The sequence below is a fragment of the Pelodiscus sinensis genome, chromosome 5, assembly GCF_049634645.1.
Source record: "Pelodiscus sinensis isolate JC-2024 chromosome 5, ASM4963464v1, whole genome shotgun sequence".
NCBI classification, from domain to species: domain Eukaryota; kingdom Metazoa; phylum Chordata; order Testudines; family Trionychidae; genus Pelodiscus; species Pelodiscus sinensis.
This window is the reverse complement of record NC_134715.1, coordinates 37,805,115-37,830,781: the sequence shown is the minus strand read 5'-3', so window position 1 is coordinate 37,830,781 and position 25,667 is coordinate 37,805,115. Positions and strand designations below refer to the sequence as shown.

The 25,667-nt window shown below is 42.8% G+C and overlaps 1 protein-coding gene across 3 annotated transcripts in view; it reads right to left on the bottom strand.

Annotated features, from left to right (window-relative positions):
- The window catches only part of FGF2 (fibroblast growth factor 2), a 70,702-nt gene that overhangs the window by 6,522 nt on the left and 38,513 nt on the right, over positions 1-25,667 (bottom strand). The window contains exons 1-3 of one of the 3 annotated variants that reach the window (XM_025185913.2): positions 16,772-18,984; positions 12,729-12,832; positions 360-408 (exon numbers count right to left, since the gene is read on the bottom strand). In XM_025185913.2, coding sequence (XP_025041698.1) covers positions 360-408; positions 12,729-12,832; positions 16,772-16,878 — 260 coding nt within the window. In that variant the 5' untranslated portion in view covers positions 16,879-18,984. Of the gene's footprint in view, positions 1-359; positions 409-12,728; positions 12,833-16,771; positions 18,985-25,667 lie in introns of those variants that run through there. The other 2 variants (XM_025185912.2, XM_075929859.1) reach the window with 2 other exon arrangements.

Here is a 25,667-nt window from a genome sequence, read left to right as displayed (position 1 = left end):
TTGATTGCATACTTCCGGTTCCAAATGAGGCATGTGGTTGAATAGTCAATTCATAACTCTAGTGTTCGTAACTCTGAGGTTCTACTGTATATATACAAATCAAATTATTTCTCTGGAAAGCAGCACAGCAGAAGTCTTTTACTCCTTCCTAAACCTGTTGAACAATGCTCACCAAACTGAAGCCAAGTGCAATTTGAAATGTGTTTTTCTTTATAAGAGCCTTTAGAGTTTGCTACTTATTGTTGAGAGATATTACTCTTACTTTGAAAAAAAAATCCTGCAAGCTCTTTAGAACCAATAAGTTTTTATCTTTCACTTGACAAAGTTTAACAAATGCAGCTAAAGATTCCATGACTCACGTTTCCAGGAAAGCAAGGGTTTCCTGTGTCACCAAGACGCACGCCATCCCTGCAGTACAAAGGGTGATTTGTAGTGATTTTCTGATGCCAAGTATTTCCCCACTTCCATATTTATCTCTCTAGCATCTGGAATTTTTAATTGCTCTAATCTTCTTCTCCAATGTCCAGAAGAAAAAACCATCTCTGAACTCCTATACCAGCTAATCCATTCCCATTTCTCTTCTGCTGAACAGTTTTACATATAGAAGAAACCCCTGCTCCCTCCGAACCAGAGTCTGACACCATCACTTGTGCTAAACAGTACCATCCTCTACAGGTAACCCCACCGTTATAAAGGAGTCTAGTTGAGTACGTGATTGAAGGCATCAAAATTAACCCTTAGATTCTACATCTTTGGAACTGTTGCACTGAGACGTTTACATAAGCCACTGCTGGACTAGGCAGGTTTTAATGGCTGTTAGTAGTGAGGGGAGAACTGGTAGATTTCTTCTCCCTCTGGATTTCACCAGAGAGGAAATACACCCCTTTTCCTCCACTTCAACAAAGAAAAGGAGAGGAAACAAAAACAAGGGAAAAACACACATCAACAAACTTAAATACTGTGTTATTGGGAAAACTTAAAAGCAACAAATGGTCCAGTAGCACCTTAGAGACTAACAAAAAATGTAGACAGTATCATGCATGAGCTTTCATGGGCACAACCCACTTCTACAGATGAATGTAGCAAGAGCGCTTGTTATTGGGAAGCACTCATCTCTCCTCCTCTAGTTAGCAATACTGCAGCCACACTGTGCCACTCAGTTAACCTTTTAGGCCCAACTAACACTGACTCTTGTACAAAGGCAAAAGCCCATTGTGCTAGGGTTCATTGGATTGCAGGATTGTCTCCTTAAAGGGGAGGGAGAATTTCAAAGGAAAGGAACAGAGTATTAATTAAGAGAAAGCACTACCATCCTTTCATATCTCGTCTGTATCACACAGTCACACATTTACCATCCGACAGAAGTTCTTCAAAGGACAGTATAAACTAATCATTAAAAGAAAAAAATATCTGAAATCTTAGAATGGAATAAAAAAATGGACAATCCAAAAGATATCCCTAACCGAGAGTCCATCTGCCAAGTTGGTTACTCATAGAACTGCTCTACTGCTTTAGGACCATTACTTAAAAACTGAAGCATAGAAGTACAAGTAAACCCAAACCTGAAACCCACCAGGCTTGAAATAGTATGCATGTGAACATACATGGGAAAATCTTGAATCCTAACATTTGTGTCAGGTTTCTGTTGCTATGAGCAACTAAATGCACAACTACAGTATGGAATAAGCAGTCTGCTGTGTATTAAAAGCTTAACCAAACTTCGGGCTCTAAATATAGGTTTTGGCAGTAGAATATAGATTTTTGCAGCCATTTCTGCATACTACTCTTGATTTCTGAAGAATTTTGAATAGAGTCCATGTGCTGGACTTCTCATGTACCTCTAAATCATTAACATTCAAAACATTTGAAATAGTAAAATCAATACTTGCATGATGCTTTGGGACCTAGCCCCAAAAGAGAAAAGATTGCAAATTCAGAGTCTAACATTCACCAAGAACCTTTCACAGCACTTCATTTGTGCGCAAACATGTGCATTAATCATCTCAGCCACCACTGAACTCTAGAGCTGTAAAAGGACACAGCAGAACTGCACAAGGCAAGGAGGCTAAAAACCACTGAATTCAGTTCAGGCTGGAATCAGAATTTATGTAGATTCAATATAGCCAAACTGGACATTCAACTAAGGCTTTCGCAAGAAAATACAAAGGAATCGCTAAGGTTACGTCTATGTTGCAATTAAACACTTATAACTGGCCTAGACCAGCTGACAGAAGCTCTTGGGGACTGGGCTAAGAGGCTATTTAATTGTGGTATAGACATTCAGGCTCTAGGGCCCTGTGAGTTGGGAGGCTCCAGTCCAAGCCTGCATATCCATACTCAATTAAACAGTGCCTTAGCCCAAGTCAGCTGGCATGAGCCAGATGTGGGTGTCTAATTTCAGTGTAGACATATTCTAAATGACTTCAGGTGGTCAGGACCTTGGTTTTGCAGATTATCCAAAAGGTGACACCTCCAGCAGCACCATTTCCATTCACATCATGTTGAGGCATTGATTGCAAAACTTCTCTTAAAATATCAATTCCATGTCAGTCTCCTATCAAAGCAATGGCCAGACAACACTGCGCTTTGGAAGTTATATAAAAGAGTAAACTCAAGGATGTAGAGGGGTAGCTGTGTTAGTCTCTAAGGTGCTGCAGGACTATTCATTGTTTTTTCAGTTACAGACTAACAAAAACTGGAGATGGTATCACGAACCTTCATGGGCACAACCCACTTCGTTTGCTAGCCTTACAAACAGGCTGGGTGGTTTAATAGTCTGACTAAAAATGGAGTTTACTGAAGATGCAACGTGAGAACTAGAAAGGAACTGTAGTTAGAACAACCACTTGGAGTCTCACTTTTTTCATCCCTGAGTGGAGTAAGCAATATTAATGGAGCTGGCAACATTAAGATTACTGCCCTTCCAATTTAGAGAATAAGCCTGTGATCATATTATACATGTAAAAGGCACCGCTAAAGAGGGAAAATGGGTATGTGCTTTTTCTTCTTTATGATGGTCTGAATTATTTTTCTTCCAGACTTCTAAGTTTTCAACATTAGGAATTCTGGTCTTGTCTGTAAAACTATATATGACTAGCAAACTGATAAGATTATAACAGGAGATATCATGCAGGTGAAACTTAATCGAAAAGGGAAGTGCTTTTCACTCAGACTGCTTACAATTTGTATTAACATCCAGTTTAACTATAAAGGTCTTAGGCTCCAGCTTCCAACTCATCCAAAGAAGTGAGTTTTGGCCAAAAAAGGTCATGATACTATACATACTTATGTTAATTTATAAAGATGCTACAGGACTACTTGTTGTTTATAAAGGTCTTAGAAATGCATAGGGGAAAAAATTCTCTTAAAAACCACCAACCCTGTTGCCTCCTTTAACAGCTAATAGAAGCTTGCAATCCGCATCTGGGACTTTCAATGAGTTCTCCCACCAAAACCAGATTTGCCACTCCTGATATTTTTCAGGGTAAATAGATAAAACTCCAAAAGAGACTTCAAGACACAAGATAAGACCAACAATTATTTAAGAATATTTAGGGTTTGTCTATATAGTCAGTGCACATCAAGCTAGGGATTAGATCTACAGTGCTCTACCCCGCCATGCACTAAGTCATATAGACAAATTCTTAACTGTAAAGGGTTCCAGACTCAGGGATGTTACATTTAGATTAATTAACAGTTTGAAAGCAGAAGCCTCGCAGGGAGTGCAGGGCCAGCGGGGGACCCACTCATGTGGTAACAGGTCATGGTTAAGACCAGGAGTGGGCAAGATAGCGTCTGTGGGCCAGATCTGGCTCACCAAGCTAGTTGATTCGGCCCATGGCCACCCTGCTGCTCCCCCGCCCCCAAGACAATTGAGACCTAGGGATGACACAAAATCTCCTCCCCCCACGAGGGGCATGCAGCACCATAGGGAACCACCAGCTGGTGGTTCTCTCTAGGCGCCATGTGCCCCTAGCAGGGTAGGAGTGAGGGGGCAAAGACTTCACACACTCCCCCACCCTCAGGCCAATCAAGGTCTGTGTGGGGGTTTGAATTCTCCTGGCCCCGCCCCTTCTGCCTGAGGCCCTACTCCTTCTGGTGCAGCCCAAGACCACTTCCAAAATTTGTGAAGTAGCCTCTCTTCAAAAGTTATTTCCCACCCCTGGTACAGAGTAAGTGTGACTACGGCTTGGGAAATGAAAATTAGTCTCTTACCTGCATTCTTTTGGAGCATACCCCTATTACATGGGGTTTGTAAAAAAAAAAAAAAATTCTCCCTAAAAAAAATGAGTTTTGGGAAATGTATGCACATCTTTAGAAATGGAGTCTGTAACTGCAGCACTTCCTAGTTTCCTGGAAGCAAGTGTGATTAAAAAGAACTTGAGAGGTTGAACTCCTGCACACTGCTACAGGAAGCAAACTCTGAGAGCTTGACATTGTCATCAGAATATACTAAAAGGGGTTCCAACTGCAAGCTGGTCTTGATCAATGCAAGAATGTCATTTGGTTAAAAAGGAATATTTTCTTTACAAGACAACAGCCAGGTGAGACCACTGACCATTAAGTTCCAGATTTGCATGACAGAAGCTAAGTCACGCAATTATGCCCATCAGTATAATTAGACAATTTTTTTTAAACAACACTGATAAGAGTTGATCCACACACAAAAAACCCAACCTCCTATGGCATAGTAAATTGAGATTTTGAAGTTTCACCTTGTCCCAAATCAGGAGGAAAACAAAAATGTTTATTTTTGATAAAGTTCAGTGTCTAGGCTATTAGGTAGGTACAGTATTACAATACCAAAGTTGAAATAAGAGCAATTCAATAAGGGTGAAATATTTATTTTGATAATTTCTCAGATGTTAAGTTAATTGTCAAAACAGCATTTTCTGATGAAAAAATGGTTCCAAATATTTTTGGACCATCTTTTCTGATAACTAATCACTGCTAGAATTGACAAAGCTAGTGAAAATGATGTTTTGCCAAATGTATCTGTTAAAGAAAACACAAGTACATGTACATAAAACTTTAAACCCCAAATTATAAAGACCAAATCACTGCACAATTCAGAAATTCAGCACAAGAGGTGCAGTGTTTTACAAAATGGTTTACTGCATGTCTAAGAAGTTACCCAACATAAATGGCGAAGAAATACAAAGACAAGATATGAACACCCACCTGGAGCAAGTAAAATAACTGGATTAAGTTATTTCAGAAACTGAGATTTTGATTGAGTTTCCTAATGCATTCTACAAAGAGGTTCTATCAAAAAAGATACTGGGTCTTATCAATGTAATCACAGCAGACAAGAAAAATGATTACTGACCACCAGATGTTAAATAAAAGCCAACACTTGTTTTGTAGAGTGGGTGAAAGAAGAGTAAATACGGCTATATCATGCTAACATGAAACGGCTAAATCATCCTAATTAGTGTAAGGACAGACACCATAAAAGCATGAAATACTGGAAGAGGAAGTTCAGTTTGTACATGGATTGAAGAGAAATCTATATATACACTGATGCCAAATAAGTGTTTAACTACTCTACAGAATGCTAAATATACTCAAAAGAATTTGAAGTGATGGATGGACTAGAATGGCTTAATTATAATAAGATACAATGCTTGTACAAGAATTGTAATTCCAATAATTCTTACAGATTCCAGTGTGCTCTACAATCGGTTTTCAATCCAGTGTCCCATTAGCACAGAGAAATATAAAAGCAGAATTATCCCAAATGCTAAAATTTGATGTTATCGCTTTCAGTTGGAGTCTATTTTGAGTGATGTTAATGAAAACATACCTATATACTCGAGTATAAGCCGACCCGAATATAAGCCGAGGCACCTAATTTTACCCCAAAGAACTGGGAAAAAATATTGACTCGAGTATAAGCCTAGGGTAGGAAATGAGGCAGCTACTGGTAAATGTAAAAAATGAAGATAGATACCAATAAAATTACATGAATATTTATTTCAAAGAAAAACAATAACCTAGCTCTGTAAGTGGAAAAGGGGGTCAACAAAAACAATATGGTATCAAAAATACCGTAACTCCCGCTCAAAGTCCTCCCGCCAATCCAATGAGCCCCTGAAGGGCCGCCTGCAAGAAAGCGCCCAGCGCCAGCACCAGTCACACACGGGAACAGACGCATGCTATCAGCCCCACATCATTCTTTATATGGCCACCCACCACCAGAGTATCCAGGGGCCAGATTTTCAAAGGTATTTTAGGCATGTAAAAGTTGCAAATAGGCATCTAGTGGGATTTTCACTAAGCAGGGGAGGTGTTAACTCCCACTGAGAATGCTTTGTCCCCAGCTTCCATCCTGGTCTTATGATGTGCATTTTCCCAGAACAGCACAGCCCTTGTGGGGCTTTATATGCCACCGTTTGGTCTTTGAAGTAGCTGGGGCTTGATCCATCCATGGCATTGACGAGTAGGATCAAAGCCTTAAACTGGCATTGGTAGCTGCCATACAGCCAGGGTCTCCAGCACGGAGAAGGCAAGCAGCTACAGTCTTTATCATCTGCAGGCTCTGAATCAGCTCTGCCATGACATCTCATGATGAGCCAGAGGAGAAGACTTCAGACACTCACCGGGTCTGCCTCTGTGTTCTTAACAAGGAACCCCCGAGCAGCCGCAACCCAAGCGGCCGGCAGAGGCTCCGAGCGCCCCGCGCAGCGACGGCCCGACACACGGAGCCCAGCCCGCTCCCGGCAGCGCCCCCCGCCCCGAGCGCCTCGGTTACCGGGGCCGGAGCTCCGGGCTCACGCGGCTAGACCCGGCCGGCGGCAGAGACGCGCTGAGCCCACCCGCCTCAGTTCTCAAGACGCTGACTCGAGTATAAGCCGAGGGGGGCATTTTTCAGCACAAAAAATGTGCTGAAAAACTCGGCTTATACTCGAGTATATACGGTAACTATGTTTTGTTACACTGACCACAGTAATGGATTTCTATGGATCAAAAAGAGCTGTACTATGTCAGCAAATGAGACCACTGCCTCAGCAGATTTTGAGAAGGGACAAATACCAGTTTGGGCTGAATGAGATTAATTGTGTAAGACACTCTGTGACCAAAGGAGATTAACCAGATCAAAGAAATGTTAAGGCAGCTGTACTAAGGGAAAGACTGCAAAATATGGAAGCCTTCAAAATTCAAGGCAATCGGGATAAATTTTCTTTAAAATGTAATAAAATGTTACATTCAGAATGCAGTTTAAGGTAAATACAGAACATCACTTAAGACTTGTGAAAGACATTCTGGGGAATTAAAGAAAGGTGCCCAGAAGAAACCATACTGAAAAATCTTTGAGATTATCAAAGAACCTAACACTTCAGATTATGCAAATTCATGTTACAGTAGACTTCCAATGATCCGGCACCTTTGGGACCCAAGGAGTGCTGGATTATCGGATATGCCAGAGGATCAGGAGGTACTCCAGCCAGAAGGCTGTGATGGGTCGGGGGGAAGGGAGGACAGGGAGGCGGCGGGGAGCAACGCGGCGTGGGGCGAACCGTCCGCCATTTTGCAGGGAGGCGGGGGAAGCCCTGCGCAGTCACCGGTGACAGGCCAGCTGGGGCTGCAAGCGGCAGCGGCAGCTTACGGAAGGGTTGGTCCTGCAGTGCCACTCCTCACCTGAGCAAGGCTGCAGGACCAACTGGGCAGCACTCCAGCTGCTCTGCCTGCGGCTTCCCCAAGTCCGACGCTCATCAGTTTCAGCAGTGGCGGGCTTGGGGAAGCCGCTGGCAGAGCAGCTGGGGTGCTGCCGGGTTGGTCCCGTAGCGCCACTCAGGTGAGGGCGGCACTGTGGGACCAACCCGGTAGCACCCCAGCTGCTCTGTCCCACCGCTTCCCCAAGTCCGCCACTTGTCAGTTTCAGCAGCGGCAGCAGTGGACTTGGGGAAGCGGCACGGAGCAGAGCAGCTGGGGTGCTGCTGGGGGCCGAGCAGGGGGGGTGAGGGGCGGCGCTGCGGGACCAACCACGCAGCACCCCAACTGCTCTGCTCCACACCGCTTCCCCAAGTCTGCTGCTCGTCAGTTTCAGCAGCGGCAACAGCAGACTTGGGGAAGCGGCGTGGAGCAGCTCCAATTGTCCGACTGGCCGGAGCACTTCCGGGTTCCAGTTGGTGCCGGACTATCGGGAGTGCCAGACCACTGGATGCCGGACAATTAGAGTTTTACTGTAATTGGGAGCTCCTCTTCTGCAAGATACCAGTTTAGTCATATACATGATTAAAGCACAAAGTAAGCCACCACAGAACTGTGCTCTGATTGAAAAAAATGCTGGCAATCATTATTTTCAGTTCTTTATTTCTTGAATGCTTATAGGCAGAAATCAGTATCAGTATAAACAGGTTTCTGTCCCATTGCTTCCAACAATTACTAGAAATATTGTGCCTTCAGAAAAAAGACCATGAAATTGTGAGGGTGCACATTAAAAGTGAAATACTGGTTAGGTTTAAAAACAAAAACTTATTGGACTAATCTTAAGAGCATCTATAAATAGAAAAAAATGAGGAGCTGCAGGAGGAGGTATTTACACAACTACTCAAATATTATTCATTTCTAGGGGGAAAAAAGTGTTCAACAGGCTCAGATGAGAAACACAAAATAACCCAAGTTCGCCAGATATTAAAAGGAGTTTTAAATGAGAGGCCAACAGAAAAAGCACACACTTCTTTAAGGATAACATCTTAGTGCAACTATCAAGATGCAACTGCTACCTATGATGAGATTCTATGCACAGGACATGATGATGACACTGGAAATGCTAGGTGTAATCTACCTGAGCATTGAGAAGTTTAAGGATGGGGCAGAGGATATTCAATTTTGACAAGACAAGAATACTGTCACCTGAAGATAAAACAAAATACAGGACTATGTAGCACTTTGAAGACTAACAAGATGGTTTATTAGATGATGAGCTTTCGTGGGCCAGACCCACTTCCTCAGATCAAATAGTGGAAGAAAATAGTCACAACCATATATACCAAAGGATACAATTTTAAAAAGTGAACACATATGAAAAGGACAAATCACATTTCAGAACAGAAGGGAGATGCGGGGGGGGGGGGGAGGAAGGTAAGTGTCTGTGAGCTAATGGTATTAGAGGTGATAATTGGGGAAGCTATCTTTGTAATGGGTAAGGTAGGTGGTGTCTTTGTTGAGCCCGACACCTAGAGTGTCGTTGAGACAGTGTCCTTTCTGGTTGAAATGGCAAGAAACTGTTTTTTCTTTGTGATCCTGTCTAATATCTGTTTTGTGGCCCACAAAACAGATATTAGACAGGATCACAAAGAAAAAACAGTTTCTTGCCATTTGAACCAGAAAGGACACTGTCTCAACGACTTAATTACCTGCATCCTACTCCAGAAGCCTTTCAAATCTGCACTTGAAAGGGAATCCTCTGAACTGTCATTCATGCTAAGATTCGACACTCTAGGTGTCGGGCTCAACAAAGACACCACCTACCTTACCCATTACAAAGATAGCTTCCCCAATTATCACCTCTAATACCATTAGCTCACAGACACTTACCTTCCTCCCCCCCCCCCCCCCGCATGCCCCTTCTGTTCTGAAATGTGATTTGTCCTTTTCATATGTGTTCACTTTTTTTAATTGTATCCTTTGGTATATATGGTTGTGACTATTTTCTTCCACTATTTGATCTGAGGAAGTGGGTCTGGCCCACGAAAGCTCATCATCTAATAAACCATCTTGTTAGTCTTTAAAGTGCTACATAGTCCTGTATTTTGTTTCAGCTACACCAGACTAACACAGCTACATTTCTATCACCTGAAGATAAGGAATTCATGTGTGAAATTTGCAGTTGGTATAGGAAATAGAACATAAAAGAACCAAAGACACATGATGTTTCTGATTGCTTTGGTGAAAATAGGACTTAAGTATTTGAATTAATGGGAAAGACTATCTTTCAGAAGATAACTCCTTGCATTTTCTTGTACTGAACTGCTGAACACCACACATTAATGACATTGTTACCTGATCAAATAGTTTGTTCACCTTACTTCCAACATCCAATAAACTTTGAGTAAAAAAATTAATGAATGCAAAGTAACTGCAATACCAACCACAAAAAACACAAGTAGGCCAAAATACAAGAAAAAAAAAGCTATGAAAAGAATGTCAAATGGTTCATTCCAACGCAAATGGTTGAAAACAGATTTCAAGAAAAATAAAAGGGCCACCTTTACCAATGACATCAAATCTATGTATTGTAAATTTGTTTTACAGGTAGAATAAAAGATATCAAAAGGAAAAATAAGGATAACATTGGGTTACTATTTCTTGAGGGCATCCAGAAAGTTAGGGGCAAAATTAACAAGCCCACCTAATCAATGACAATAGGAAACACCGGAACACCAAAAACAGGCTCCTTTGCAGGGGCCACAGGTGTATTGCAAAAGTACTGTATGACCAGAAAGCCATTGGATTCACAAATTATAGCTAGTGTGAGATGTCTCATCCTGATTTACTGCTGCAGATGTGTCTATTTGTATATTTTAAAAGTTGGCTCTATCCATTGTTTAGGGCTGCTTCTTGATGGATATACTGTGATCACAGTAGGTTTTTTGTTGGGGGAAAAATCTAACAGCCATTAATCCCTGCTATGTCATAAAAATACAGCCTTTTGTAACCCTGAGAAGTCATGTGACTGAGGCCAGGAAATATATTTGTCTGACCTGCTCTGACAAGCCCTGAGAAAATATACCAGCATTACTATACCTCTTCCCATAGACACTGTCCAGAATACAAATGTACACACAGAAAGTTAAATTATCTCAGTATAATTATACCAGTAGTGTCATACTAGTAAACCTCCCCATATAGACAACTCCTTACAAGCAATCTTTCATATTGCCTCCCTTGCAATACCTTCCTAGGATTACAAGGGCCAGAATGATTCAGCCCACTCTCTACTCTATTCCTGCTGCCCAGCTAGTGAAAAAGACCATGAAAACTGACTTAAAAGCGACAACCGTGGATTTGTCCTGGTGTGAAGGGTCTGCTGGGTGCAGAAGATGGTATATACCCATCAGACCACAGTCCCTTGGGACTGCTACAAACCCACATACTTTAGACTCTACAGCTTCCCAGAGACTGCTGAAAATTATGGGGCAGGAGGGGGAGGAGGCAGCAGCTGAACTGGGTCTCCGCTGCTTGGAGGATTAAAAGAACAGAAAGAATATTTTTAGCCCTCCACTTGGATCCTTCACTAATTGGAGCTCAGCTGGAAGTTAACTAATCTGATATGTCTATAGTTAAGGAGAATTTCACAGAATATTGACACTGCTGTGTTCCAAAATAACCCACGTACTACAAAGTTACTTAGGAACTAGTAGGGAACTTCTGAAAGGAAACATTACAGCGCTATGGTGGCTCATTACTAATGCCGGGTGTTTGGATTAAATGGCTCTATATGAAAAAAATGCAGAGGTTAAAATATCACAAGTTTCCACTTAATCTGAAAAAGCCTCAGAAGAACATAGAAACTGTTTAGCTGCGTCTAGACTGGCAAGTTTTTCCGCAAAAGCAGGTGCTTTTGTGGAAAAACTTGCCAGCTGTCTACACTGGCCACTTGAATTTGCGCAAGAACACTGACAATCTAATGTAAGATTCTCAGTGTTCTTGCACAAATACTATGCTGCTTCTGCTCGGGAAAAAGCCATCTTACGTAAATGCTTTTGCGCAAGAGGGCCAGTGCAGACAGCTAAAAACTGTTTTGCACAAAAAAGCCTCGAAGGCGAAAATGGCGATCGGGGCTTTCTTGCGCAAAACTGCGTCTAGATTGGCACAGACGCTTTTCCGCAAAAAGTGCTTTTGCGCAAAAGCATCCATGCCAATCTAGATGCTCTTTTCCGCAAATGCTTTTAATGGAAAAACTTTTCCGTTAAAAGCATTTGGAAAATCATGCCAGTCTAGACGTAGCCTTTGTGTGTGGCAAAATGAAAATGGTCCTAACACTTTAGGTTCTGAAGCAGAATTGAAATATCTATGGATCGATGTTAAAATACAATTTATGCCAAATATATTGACTTACAGGGATGGTAATGCTGCTACTACCTAATATATAGGAGCATTGTGAGCTTGAAACCAGTTCATTTTTAAAAATTAAGTAGATTCAAGTGCCACATCTGCTCCTTGAATCTACTTACTAATTGTAGATTTACAAACATTTTCAAAAGTGTTTCTCTCCTAGTTCTCCAGTCTGGATAAGCCACACAGAACAGAAACTGACTCACTATAAAGACTAAACCATGAAAGACTGTCAACAAAACACAGAAATCAAGTGAATTTGAAAACAGTTTTTACCCTTCTAATTGCTAAAGTGGAATTTAAGATTACTGTAACAAAGGTAGTCATTTCAATTCTGGAAGCAAGTGGATTTTGTTTTAATTTGACTGATTCTCTTTAAATTGACTGATTCCCTTTAAACAAATTCACTACATTTTCTCTTGGCCTTACACCATCTACAGGTAAGAGCCACTATGGATGGAGGGGCTCTGCTGCCTAGGAGTGGGAAAGGATGCCTCCACATCTTTCCACTTCCTAGCCCTCTTACTCAAGAGGGCTGCTGGAGGCACAAGTTGGCCATTAACAATTTAATTTCACTGGGTAATTGATTAACTCCTATGTCTGGAACATCAGCTGCTAAGCATGAAGACAAGTAATGAAAGTAATGAAAATACAGCATTGCTTACCAATGCCAATAATCTGCCGTCTTCCTTCATTGCAAGAAAACGATTTGCGCATACGCCTTTGATTGACACCACTCCTCTTTCTTCTGCCTGAAGTTGCAATTTGACTAGGAACAAAAAGATAAAGTCAGTTCTCAAAGCCAAAGCTATTTTAACATCTAACAAAGATTAAAATGGATAAAGACCTTGATGTAGCATATTTCAGGGAGATTATTGTCAGAAAGTGAATTTTGCTACCTCTCATCTACTAAGGAAAATGCACAAACGAAATAGTTCTCATCAGAATTGCACTATAACCTTATAAAGGGATCTTGCGTACTTATTATATACACATGCTTCTAGGTAGAGATCAGGATCAGCACAATTTCCTGGAAAACAGGAACACCTATGATGGGGTATATTTGGGAAGTTATAGTTAAAAGTTGAGATTAAATTAACATTTAAAATAGGACAGAAGTCTCTTTTTTTTCACTCTTTAACTGAATTTAGTCTTCCAGTTCAGTGCAGTTAACTGCTCAGAGGATATGTGAATTTCTACGTAATTTCTTTAAATAACACAATTGTTAATATGTTCAAAGTCAGTATTACCTACACTTTACTTGTGAGAAAATACCTACATCCATTCTAGATTGTTGGATAAGACAGATATTTGTGTATTAAAGGCACAAATCTGTGCTGTAATTATATCTTAAAATAATTTATTATTTGTATTTCAGTAACAGCCAGTGGGCTCATTACGTTAAATCAGGGGTGAGGAACCTATGGCCTGGTGGCCAGATACAGCCACCAACTTGCTTGGATCTGCGCCTGCCCCTACTCTACCCCCCCCCCCCCACCTACCCCTCCGAAGCTCAGGGCCCCCCACAGCATTGGGAAGCCCGCATTGGTGGGGCTGAAGCACACAAAATCTACTAGGCCATTTTAAAATGAAGTCTGATTAAACTAAAATGTTTGGCTTATTCTATGGGAATTGAAATGGCTCTTTATGAATCACTACTTGCCAACTGTATTTTTGCCTAAAAGAATAGAACCCATTCACTTCATTTATGGATAGTCTCTAAAAATGAACTTTACATATTGAAAGGGTCCAACTTTTCCATGTTATATAGAAACTTGGTTAGTCAAACAGGCATTTCAAGAGTTTATTAATTGAAACTATTATTATTCAAGTGTGAACGTTATAGTTACCTCTGAAGCCAATTATTAAACCAAAGCTGTGCTTGGAAATTGCTTCAGAAATCTGCAAATAGCTGTTGATCTTTGGTGGGAAAGTAGCATGTCAAGAGTAGGAGGAAGCATTCACCATATACACTTATGAGATTTACCTAGATCAGTTTTATTTTGCCACGGAACTCTTTTAAACTCGAAAGAATTTTGAGGAACCCCTAATAACAGTCTTATATAGAAAGCTGAAAAAGTAGACCATAAATAAGTAAGGATAATAATAAACAAATGCTAAGCAAGGTTATGATATGAAGATTAATCTATCATAGTCAATTTATATTTTTCACAGTTAAATTTTTAAATACAAGAAATCATGCAACTATACTGAAGTAAAGTATTTGCGAGAACACTGCCTGTGCACCCCCATACAAGCAACTGATTTGACAGCTGAAGCTTCGACACAGCACTAGTATATTCGTATTCAGTCACCCACGTGATTCACACTCCCTGAGAGTGAGTACGGAGATTTGGGGTACGTCTAGACTACAGGCTTTTGTCGACAGAAGTTTTGTCGACAAATACTGTCGACAAAGCTTCTGTCGACAAAGAGCGTCTAGACTACATTCAGTTCTGTCGACAAAGCAAGCTGCTTTGTCGACAAAACCCTGTAGTCTAGACACAACCCTAGATGCAATAACATCTTCTGTCGACAGAACTCTGTCGACAAAAGGCGTTATGCCTCGTAAAATGAGGTTTACCAGCGTCGACAAAACTGCTGAGTTCTGTCGACGTTATGTCGACAGAACTCAGCGGTAGTGTAGACGCAGGTATAGTTTTGTCGACAAAAGTCCACTTTTGTCGACAAAACTCTGTAGTCTAGACACACCCTTACAGTGGTACGTAACAGGCAATCACTGACTGACTGCGCGCACAGCGCTGGGTAGTGACATCATCGTTCCCATTCTCTGGCTAAGCTGGCATTACATAGGAACACTTATCATAGCAAACACAAATGAAAATGGTTTTCAATACAATTCATAACTGCATAAATATTATTTTTTTAAATCGTAAAATGTTATTGTAATGGAATTTTCTTGTGGAACCCTTATTTTTACTTCTGGGGTTCTGTGGGACACCATTTGGGAAACACTGACTTAGATACAACTGTGTGAAGTATCTGTGAAAAGTAATGCTGGTTACATCTAGCAAGGGCTTATCAGGCTTTCTGATGTCTTAGAGAAAGCAGTTATAGGGGCACTGTCAAAGTAAGTATGTACCAGTTTAAATTGTGAAAATAATATTTGTAGAACACTAGAGACCTGTACAAATTTTTCCACAGTTTTATAAAAAAAATGAGTGTTGTTTTAAGCAAACATGCAGTGTTTCAAAACTACTGCAGCATTAAGAGCTGCAAAGGGAAACTGACCTCACTGATTTTCATTGTCCATGCTGAGACAAAGTAAACAGCCAAAATATTGACAAGCTCAATTTTTAGAAGTTTCACTTTTAATATTTGATGAGGCTGTTAGTAAAATGGATAATGCAATGATTTTCTTCACCACCTGTGTCATAGGGGAACTGCAGTGGTTGAATTATAAAGAAAACTTGTCTATGCTCCTGAAGAAAATGGGTTTAAGTCTCTCTTGCTCCACCTCACACTGGAAAGCCACATCCAGTTACACATTTTGCAGCTGGATTATCTGATTCACTGGGTTAGGGACAAGCAGTCAAAGGTGATTGGACACAATGCTGATCACAGCACTCTTATACACATTGCCTAAGAAACTGATGTGCCTAAATTGTGTGTGTGGGCAATGAGCCTTGTGGCTCCAGGGAAGTTTGACTTACGATTTAAGCTTGCATGGTCTTTTACTAAACTGAAGATTCCAAGGTACATTACAACTCTGCTAACCCACAGTTATGTATGTATTATGTGCCAAGCCAATAATTTCAATAGTCCTCATATATGGCCCTATACAAATGTACTATAAAAGTTGAGACATTTTGGAAGAGAAAAATATAATTTAAAAAAAATCATAATCACATCCTCCATGACAATTAGGAGCTCAGTGGCACTGACATTCAGTCAGCTAACCCCAAACATTAAAAACCTATAAGAACCAGGCAAATCAAGTCACAAACCTTAATTTCAAAATAAAGAAAATGAGCAGAGGAAATTCTGACAATGTCTGGATCAAGAGTTTGTGGAGCTGTGTGTGCCTATGTACTTCCTAACAAAAGGAGTTAAAGGTTGAAAATTTAAGCCCCTTCCAACAAATACAAACCATTCTGAAATGTAAGATTTGTAATTGAAAATCAAAAGGTTGCTGTCAAATAGTTTTAGATTTGCCATGTAGACCACACCAGAGAGATGTAACAGTATGAAATGCTCACAGTACAAATACAGGGTATCAATTAGTCAAGTTATTCAGGCAAAAGTCAACCATTTTAAAATGGCAAATTAAGTAAATTCTGCAGAGAAATGGAAGTAACCTAACCCACATCAATTATGAGAAGTAAAAATGATTAATTACATTCAGTACCTAACATTCTGGTTAGACAGTTATTGGATAGCTACACTATAAGGAACAGTAAATAATTAATTGATTTTTATATTTGGCTGTGGAAATGTTAAATTTGGTCTATCTTATAAGTAAAGTTTCTATGTACATTGTTTCACAGTACCACTACTGCAAGACAAAAAAACCTCTGGAACTATAACTATAAGAAAAGGTTTGTCAAATATCAGACAGGCATCTGACATGACAGTAAAGAGTTACCCATCAAAAGATGCATTTATCAGCAGTTGTGCTAGGAAACAGTCTCACAAAACTTACACAAGCATAAGGTTAAAAAAAAAAAAAAAAAACAGACCAACCAACCACAAAATGGGGGACCAAACTGCATGTTTCCACATATTGCTCTGGTACTCCTCTGAATGGGATCCCACCCTTGTGGAGTGAGATGGTTTTTCATTCTCCATATTCATAAATTTCTGACATGGTCTTCGAAGTATACAATGAATGCCAAGTGACAGAAAACCAGTAGGCACCTAATTGTTTATGTAGGGTGCATAGCTTTCTTTCAACATGACCTCTTGGGTTTCCTTCCAGTTCTAGTATTCTATTCTATGATCTCACAGTCGAGAGCTAAGTTGTCAGACTTTCTGGTTTTCTTATGTATCAATATACTAGCCTGCAAATAGAAACACAGAATACTAGAACTGGAAGGGACCGCAAGAGTAGGGATGTAAGCAACCAGTCAACTATCTGATAAGCATAAGCTTATCACATAGTCCACTACTGATGTGAATAGTCACCCCTACCTTGCTGCCTCTATCAGAGAGAGGCAGCAAGGGGGGAAGCAGGAGCCAGTGCTGGGGGGGAGCCAAAAGCCGGTTCCCGCAGCACAGTCTACGCGGGGGACCATGTAGGTAGAGGCACAGCAGGAAACAGCGCAAGGGGGATTGAACCAGTCTGCACTCATACATTTCAAAAGCAGAATCGTAGCAGAAGCGGTACAAGAGCCCAAGGGGGGCTCTTGTACATTCCAAAAGGAGAAGCCTCACAAGGAGTGCCAGGCCAGCAGGGTCTCTCGCTGGTCCCACGGTCCCTGCAGGGCTTCTGCTTTAGAACTATAGCAAGAGCCCAGCAGGGCTCCCGCTGCAGTTCAAAGGCAGAGGCGTCCTTATAGACTAATCGAATAGTCAATGAAATCCCATTAACTATACGATTAGTTAATTAATCTAAATGTAACATCCCTACTTGAGAGGACATCAAATCCAGTCCCCTGCCGTCATTGGAGGGCCCACCACCATCTAGATCACCCCTGACTGGTGCCTATCTAACCCGCTCTTAAATTTCTCCAGTGACAGAGATTCCACAGCCTCCCTAAGCAATTTATTTCGGTGCTTAACCACCCTGGTGGGAAGTTTTTCCTAATGTCCAACCTAAATCTCCCTTGCTGCAATTTAAATCTCCATTGCTTCTTGTCTATGAAAAACAAGAGTGGACATATTTGTTACTACTTGTAATCTTTGCACACTAAAAGCAATTTCACAGCAGTAAAACTTTAGGTATGCTAAGTAAAACACTGCATTGGTTAGGAAACAATCCCCTTATGTCACAGTACTATAACTAATGGCCAGTTGAAATGTACCAGAAAAATTGTGTCTTCCTCTGGAGTGCCGAAGTATAGGAATAAAACCTTAAATCAACCTAGACAAGTACTGTACTTCTGTGCCTACAAATGTTACACAATAAAATGCAATAACACAAGTATGCCTCCTAATGCAGCTTGAGGAACATAAGCAGTGTGTTAGACATTAGTCTTTCCACAATGAAGATTAGGAACATAAAAACTGCCATGTCAGATTACAACAATGGTCCGCCTAGTAGGTACATAGGTAAGTACAGACCTTACAAACTCTCTGCTTTCCCCCGTTGTGCCTCTTCTCCTCTCTCCCCCAAGCTATACTGTTACTTTTAGCCAATAGTGTCCTGCTGCTAAAACCTCTCCCCATCATAAGACAAAGACAAAGGCAAAAAAGAAGGCTCTGGTAATGGGGAGGCAGAGAAGAGAGGCTCAGGTAGCAGCACCCTGCTGCTGGAGCCTTTCCTTGTATCAAGAGAATTTCCCAATCCCAGCTGTTTCTGTGCTGCCAGAGAGTCTTCCACAGAAACATGTAGCTACATGAGCAGCATGGACAAGGCCTGCTTTTCACTGCAGTGTGTAGCTACACATATCCACACACCTCTGCCAGTGATGTTTAATGTAGACATGGCCATAAAGATACTGTCTAAGTTGCTTTATGCCTGCCAGCCTGGCCCTCAAATGCCCTGAGTAGCTGTAAAGTGATTTACTGTGATTGTCCCAAATCAACTGTAAAGTGAAGTCTTGTCAGCTTCTCTAACACAATTTATATTTATGCCTTTCCCCAAAAAAAGCATTATTGATGATTTACACCAACGCAGAACAGTCCTGGGCAGTTCCAAAAGCAAGACTACAGGCAGTCCCCAAATTACACGGATCCGACTTATGTCGGATCCGCACTTACGAACGGGGCTTTTCTCGCCCCGGAACTCGCGGGCGGCGGGACCACCCAGACGCGCAGTGGTCCTGCCACCGCGTCCTCCGGGGCGAGAAAAGCTGCTCCGGGTGTCCCTGGTCTGCTGGGACCCCCCCCCCCCCCAGCAGACCAGGGACACCCCGAGCAGACCAGGGACACCCGGAGCAAAGCCTTGGAGGCGCGGGACCCCGCTGCCTCCGCGGCTTTGCTCCGGGTCTCCCTGGTGTGCTGGGGGGGGGGGGGGGGGGGGAAACTAGTGCGCCCCCCCCCCCCCCCCCAGCAGACCAGGCTTTTGTTGTGGACGCCTGGGGTAGAGCAGCTGGGGTGCTGCCGGGTTGGTCCTGGGGGGACCTACCCGGTAGTGCCCCAGCTGTTCTGTCCCAGGCTCCAGATTCAGCCGCTGTTGAAACTGATCAGTGACTGATTCCAGGAAGCTGGGGGCAGAGCAACTCTGCCTCGGGCTTCCTGTAGTCAGCCCCGGTCAGTTTCAGCAGCAGCGGCTGAATCTGGAGCCAGTTCCAAGTTACGTACAAATTCAACTTAAGAACAAACCTATAGTCCCTATCTTGTACGCAACCCGGGGACTGCCTGTATAGCCCATTCTTCCAAAAATTTAGCAAGAGCTATTACTCATATGTCTCAAAGGGGAAGTAAGTAAGTTCTCCGAAAAACTAGCAGCAAATTCAAGGCTGTATAGAAGCAGCTGTAAATATACCCATTTCATCACCTACCTAGTACAATGTTTTCTGCTTCTGTTTTAAATTGGTGATGCTAGTGCTCCCATCACGTTTGCGCCTGAGTTGGGGGGCATGTGACATCTCAATATCCTGGTTCACTTCAAAATCTGAAGTATGCAGTATAGTAAAAAAAAAACCACTGCAGCTGTACACTTCAGTATATCTTCAACTTGGATGTACTAGAGCAGAGATTATTTTGCCATTTCATTAGCCAAATTAAGGGGCTTTTTTCTTTTTTTTTTTTTTGGCAAATACTTAGAAAAGTTCTCATAAGTCTCAATCTGTCTTGAAAAATGCTTTCCACAAAGGGAAAACTTCCAAACTCCTTCTCCAGCTGTTAATAGAGGACGGAGTTTCAGATTTCCACACTGTGGCAATTCTACATCTTGCCAAAAGAATATCATGTGAGCAAAGTTACTTTTCTATGAAGATCCATGGCAACCTCTACAGTTAACTGCAACAGAGGGACTGTCAAAAGAATGGTGCTTGAAGTGTTCCAAGTAGTAGGTAAAGCCAAGCAGGGACAAAATAAAAAGGAAAATAGCTCCTTCCCAAATATGAAACCTTTGAATATTTGGATACCTGTATTTTGAAAGACGTCTCTTGGGAGTAAGGAATATTTTGCGAGAGTCAATGTATTTATTAACATTTATACTAAATTAATTGCTAAAATTCATTCTACACTACTGTAAAGCAATAAAGCATTAGAATACAGGCAGTCCCCGACTTACGCGGATCCGACTTATGTCGGATCCGCACTTATGAACGGAGCTTTTCTCGCCCCGGAGCTCACGGGCGGCGGGTCGCCACCCGTGTCCTCCGGGGCGAGAAAAGCTTCTCCCGGTCTCCCTGGTCTGCTGGGGGGGGGGTCCAGCAAAGCCGCTGGACCCCCCCAGCAGACCAGGGACACCCGAGCAAAGCCGCCCAGGCAGCGGAAGTCCCGCTGCCTGGGCGGCTTTGCTCGTTTGCCCCGGAGCAAAGCCACCCAGGCAGAGGGACTCCCGCCGGTTGGGCGGCTTTGCTCCTGTCCCCCTGGTCTGCTGGGGGGGTCCAGCGGCTTTGCTGGACCCCCCCCCCCCCAGCAGACTAGGGCGACAGGAGCAAAGCCGCGGAGCACGCCTGCAGCGGGACAGCCCGGGCGCGCCTGGGCTGTCCCACTGCGGGCGTGCTCCAAGGCTTTGCTCCACGTCTCCCTGCAGACCAGGGAGACGGAGAGCAAAGCCGCTGAGCACGCCTGCAGCGGGACAGCCCGGATGTGCTTGGGCTGTGCCGCTGCAGGCGTGCTCAACGACTTTGCAGGGAGACGGGGAGCAATGCCTTGGAGCACGCCCGCAGCGGGACAGCCCGGACGCACTTGGGCTGTCCCACTGCGGGCGTGCTCCGCGGCTTTGCTCCTGTCCCCCTGGACTGCTGGGGGGGGGGGGTGCCGCTAGTACCCCCCTCCCCCAGCAGACCAGGCTTTTCTTGCCTACCCCTGGGGTAGAGCAGCTGGGGGCTGCCGGGTTGGTCCCGCAGCGCCGCTCCAGACCAACCCGGCAGCACCCCAGCTGCTCTGCCCCAGGCGTCCTGATTCAGCCGCTGCTGGTCAGTTTCAGCAGCGGCTGAATCAGGACGCCTGGGGCAGAGCAGCTGGGGTGCTGCCGGGTTGCTCCAGTAGCACCGAGGAGCCGCGCTACTGGAGCAACCCAGCAGCACCCCAGCTGCTCTGCCCCAGGGATCCCCAAGTCAGCCGCTGCTGAAATTGACCAGTGGCTGACTACAGGAAGCCCGAGGCAGAGTTGCTCTGCCCCAGGCTTCCTGGAATCAGCCGCTGATCAGTTTCAGCAGCAGCTGACTTGGGGACGCCTGGGATTCTTAAGTTGAATCTGTATGTAAGTCGGAACTGGCATCCAGATTCAGCCGCGGTTGAAACTGATCAGATTCAACTTAAGAACAAACCTACAGTCCCTATCTTGTATGTAACCCGGGGACTGCCTGTACCCATCACAGAATAAAGTTTGTCTTTAATGTTGCTGTCTTTCTATGAAAGAGCAAGGAATACTTAGGAACAGAAGGCTTCCCGCACGTATCTGTGGAGGCGCCTGCCCCCTGCCTCCCGTGCTGCTGCCTCTTTATCATAGGCAGCGAGGGGGGGGCCAATGGGGAGCCAGCTTGAAAGTCGACTCCCCGCAAGCACCAGCTCCCACCTGCCCCATCCCTTCCCCCCCACATGTGAACATATAACCGCTAAAAAAATCAAGTGGTTAGACGTTTACCAAAAAACTGGTTAGTTAACATCCCTAGTTCCCATGTAACTAACTATGAAACCACTTCATGATCAAGAGTACAGCTGCCTCCCAACTAGAAAACCCCACACATTCATCTCAGCTCAATGAGCCTTTTCCCAAAGGGCCATGCTTCCAGGTTGGGCAGGAGAACCTGCAGCTTCAACCTTGCAATAATAGCAGCACAGCAGCTGTTCAATGTGTGCCATACCTGCCACTGCACTGGTCCTGTTCCTGCCTCCAGCCCTCATTCCAGCCGTAACCTCCTTCTGTTCCTGTTAACTCTCTGCCTCCCTGTCATCCTCCCAATACTGACTCCTGTTCCAGCCTTTGGCTTGGTTTCTTCACCCTGACTATGATTTACCCTTTGGGTTGGTGTGCTGATCCAGACTCTGGTTCTCGACCTTCAGCTTGGCTCCTCAACACTGATTCTAGCTTTGTCCTTAGCCCACTACTTGACTCCTACATCTACTCTTGCCAATATGCTGGACTGCAATGGCAACCACCAGACAGGATCTTGCTCCACTCACTGCATAGGCCACCAAAGCCCTGGGAGCTTTTAGTCTAAGCAGCCTAAAGAGAGCAGAGAGAGCAAGGGCATGGGCTTATTTTCTCGTAACCAAGTTCTGACTTTCATGCCTTGTTACTTTTTATCACTTAGAATATTTCCTTTTGTAGTTAATAAACGTATTTTATATGAATCAGTGTGCTTGGACTGAAGTGTTTGGGAAATCTGAGATAAAGAGGATTTTTGTATATTATTTTTCTGTACGAAAATGACCAAACTTATAGGAACCTGAATAACTCCTAATGTGGACACTCTCATTCCAAAATAAGTAAGTCCAAACAGAAAGCTTTATCAATATAGTCATAGCAGTATAATTGTATTGGTATTGTCCAGATGAGTGCTGAGCAGTAGAAGATGCACATTTCTGAGGAGAAGTCTGGGACTGGGAATTTGGTGGAGTTGCTCTGCAGTGTAATTCAAGAGTGGCTAGCCTTAGCACTCACACAGTATGGTTGTGAGTAATTTATATACTAGAGGCTGAGAGAGATTAGTCCAAGATTATCTAGTCTTGCTATTATATAGCATCTAACATTACAGAAGTGCTGATTTTCAGTCTCAACCCTACTTTTTTGTAGATTTGTACAATATCAAGTACTGTGAGAGTGCAATGAAAGTCCTTGCATCAGTAAAATGGGCTGATTCTCAGGGAGAGTGAGTGGCATGATTTTCCTGTGATCCCAGAATTTGACAAAATGCTGCAGCCATTTCGGGTGTATTAACTCATCATTGATTAAAAGCAGCACACTCATAGCTAGAAATAGTTGTCAAGGCCCTCTCAGGCAAGGGCAAATGGCTGTAGCTGTAGCTTTTCTGATCAGAATGGGAGGAAGGGAAAAAAGTTAGCAGACCATAAGAATGGAAGAGAGCGAGTGGATAGTGACCTTGGTTTTAAGTGCCTCTGACATAAGCATTATTGCTGTTGACAAACATTTTTTTGCTAATAAGCGAAAATAAACCAATTGTTGAAGCTAGGAAAACTGGTGACCCATTCAGGGTTACTATGAGTTATGTGTTTTGCAAGAAGTTAGCCATAACCTACTGAACCTACTGCTATTGCATATATATTGTGTATGCTTGAGACCAAAGTAGATTTAAGTAAAAGCACTCAGGCTTATATCAATCATTTATCAGACAGAGGAGCTGTATCCTCACTGCTTTATTCCTGATAACGCCTGGAGAGAAACAGTTAAGTTACCACTGCTTTGGGTTCAGAAAACCCTGGATTACAGTCCTGACCACCAACCTCCAGGGATTGTCACATTATTCTACCATTCTAATATTTTTGCATGCCAAGTAGCTTGCTGTTTTTGCTCTGCTCATTGGCCAGCCATTCCCATCCTTTCACTCGTTGGCTGACTATGATGTTATTTGTTTTAGGCTTTTGCTACTTGAGGTGGCAAACCGAAACTGTATTCTTCCCAGGCTGACAAAATGGCTAGGCCTTTTCCTGTAGACCATAGTATTTAAGCGGTGCATTTAGCAAAATGAAAAGGTCTCCTTTCAAAGTTCCAGAACTATACTGATGTTATGGGACAAGAAGAAGGAAGGGTGTGGAGGGAGCAGCATTACATTGAAAAAACAGGCAGGAGCAGAGAATAGCCCCAGCAACACTAGGAGTAGCATATTCACAGATGGCCTTACATACTGTATTCTTTTAGCACCCAGCTGTGGCCTCTAAGCATTTTGTGATGCTTTGGATGCTGAACTACAGCTTTTGTGGCCCAGTCCAGCCCTTACTCAACTCTGCCGAACAATTTCCACTGGCTTCAACATAAGCTGAATCAGGCACCTGCTGTGACAAAATGCTTAGGAGGGTACACGTGCCCATCCCCCACCCTCATTCTGCATCATTATACCAGTAACATGGCCCCACTGTAAATGTGAAAAAGCTTTTCCAATGTCCCTCACCCCGTAGGCTCCATTTCATCAAATCCTAACTAATGCTGTTTGGATTCTTAAATCAAGAATAGCTAGTTATCCTTTGAACATTTTTTGTGGTACCACAATCTTTAAAAAGCTTTGCTGTTGCATGCATTAATGAGTATTCTATGTAGTCTTTTTCCTAATACAGGCTCTGATCCTGGAAACAGATGAGAGAGCAGATAAACCCTGTGCCTACATAGAACCCAAATGAAGCCAAGAAGGGTCTCTGCAAGACTAGCTTTGTCTGACTGCATGTTGTTATAGAAATAGAAATAAGGGAGTAAAACTGCAAATATTCAAGTCTTTCATTGCCATTTATCCTGTGAAAAAGACCACAAGATGGATCTACATGTTGCAGTAGAACTAATCAGATCTGTGAATATTTATATTTTAGACGCAGATTAATATTTAATAAGTATTCCTCTGTAAATTAAGTTGAAAAAGTGGCATTAAACAACACTGATTGCTAAGGGCTTAACTTTTCACTAACTTTCAGCCCGTGAAAAGCTTTTTCCACTTCATAAATTTACATGCTTCCATAGACAGAAGAGAAAATTCTGACAAATTTGATAACATAGGGAGATATTTACAAGTCAGAGAAGTGTGGGAAAAGTGTATAAGCCTTATTTATAAATGAGCTCCTATATAATGTTCTATGCACAATTATCTGAAGACCTTCTAAAAGATCCTTGGAGGGCCCCTCTAACCATAATACTTTTTTTTTTTTTTTGGCATAGCCTGGCCCAATTATTCCACCCAAATACTCCTATTGACCTCACTGCTCTGTAGTCTAATGATCTGGCCCAACAACTTTTCCAAACTTGATTTATGCAGAAGATTTTGGCAAGATCTACTGACATAATATTTTTGAGAAATGGAGCAGCACATATTGGAAGTTACTCACTGCTGAGTTAGGACAACTTTTCTCACATACTCCCAGTTAGACATCTGTTGAAGAAGAATCATGACGCCAAGCTCATGCAATGAAGCGTTTTGCCTGTGGTAACTGCTGTGTGTGAAACTGTCTCCAATTATTTTACTCATAGCCACTGCATTGGCTAAAGTGTTTCAGTATAGAAGCTCGGTGCTGTTATTCAGCACAAAAGAGGAAAAGTTGCCCTGAAAGAAAGTTTGAACTAACTTTGTAGTGTAGACATACCCTCTTTTAACGTAAGCTTGGGGCATACATCCAGTACAGGTACTTCATAAGGAAGTGAT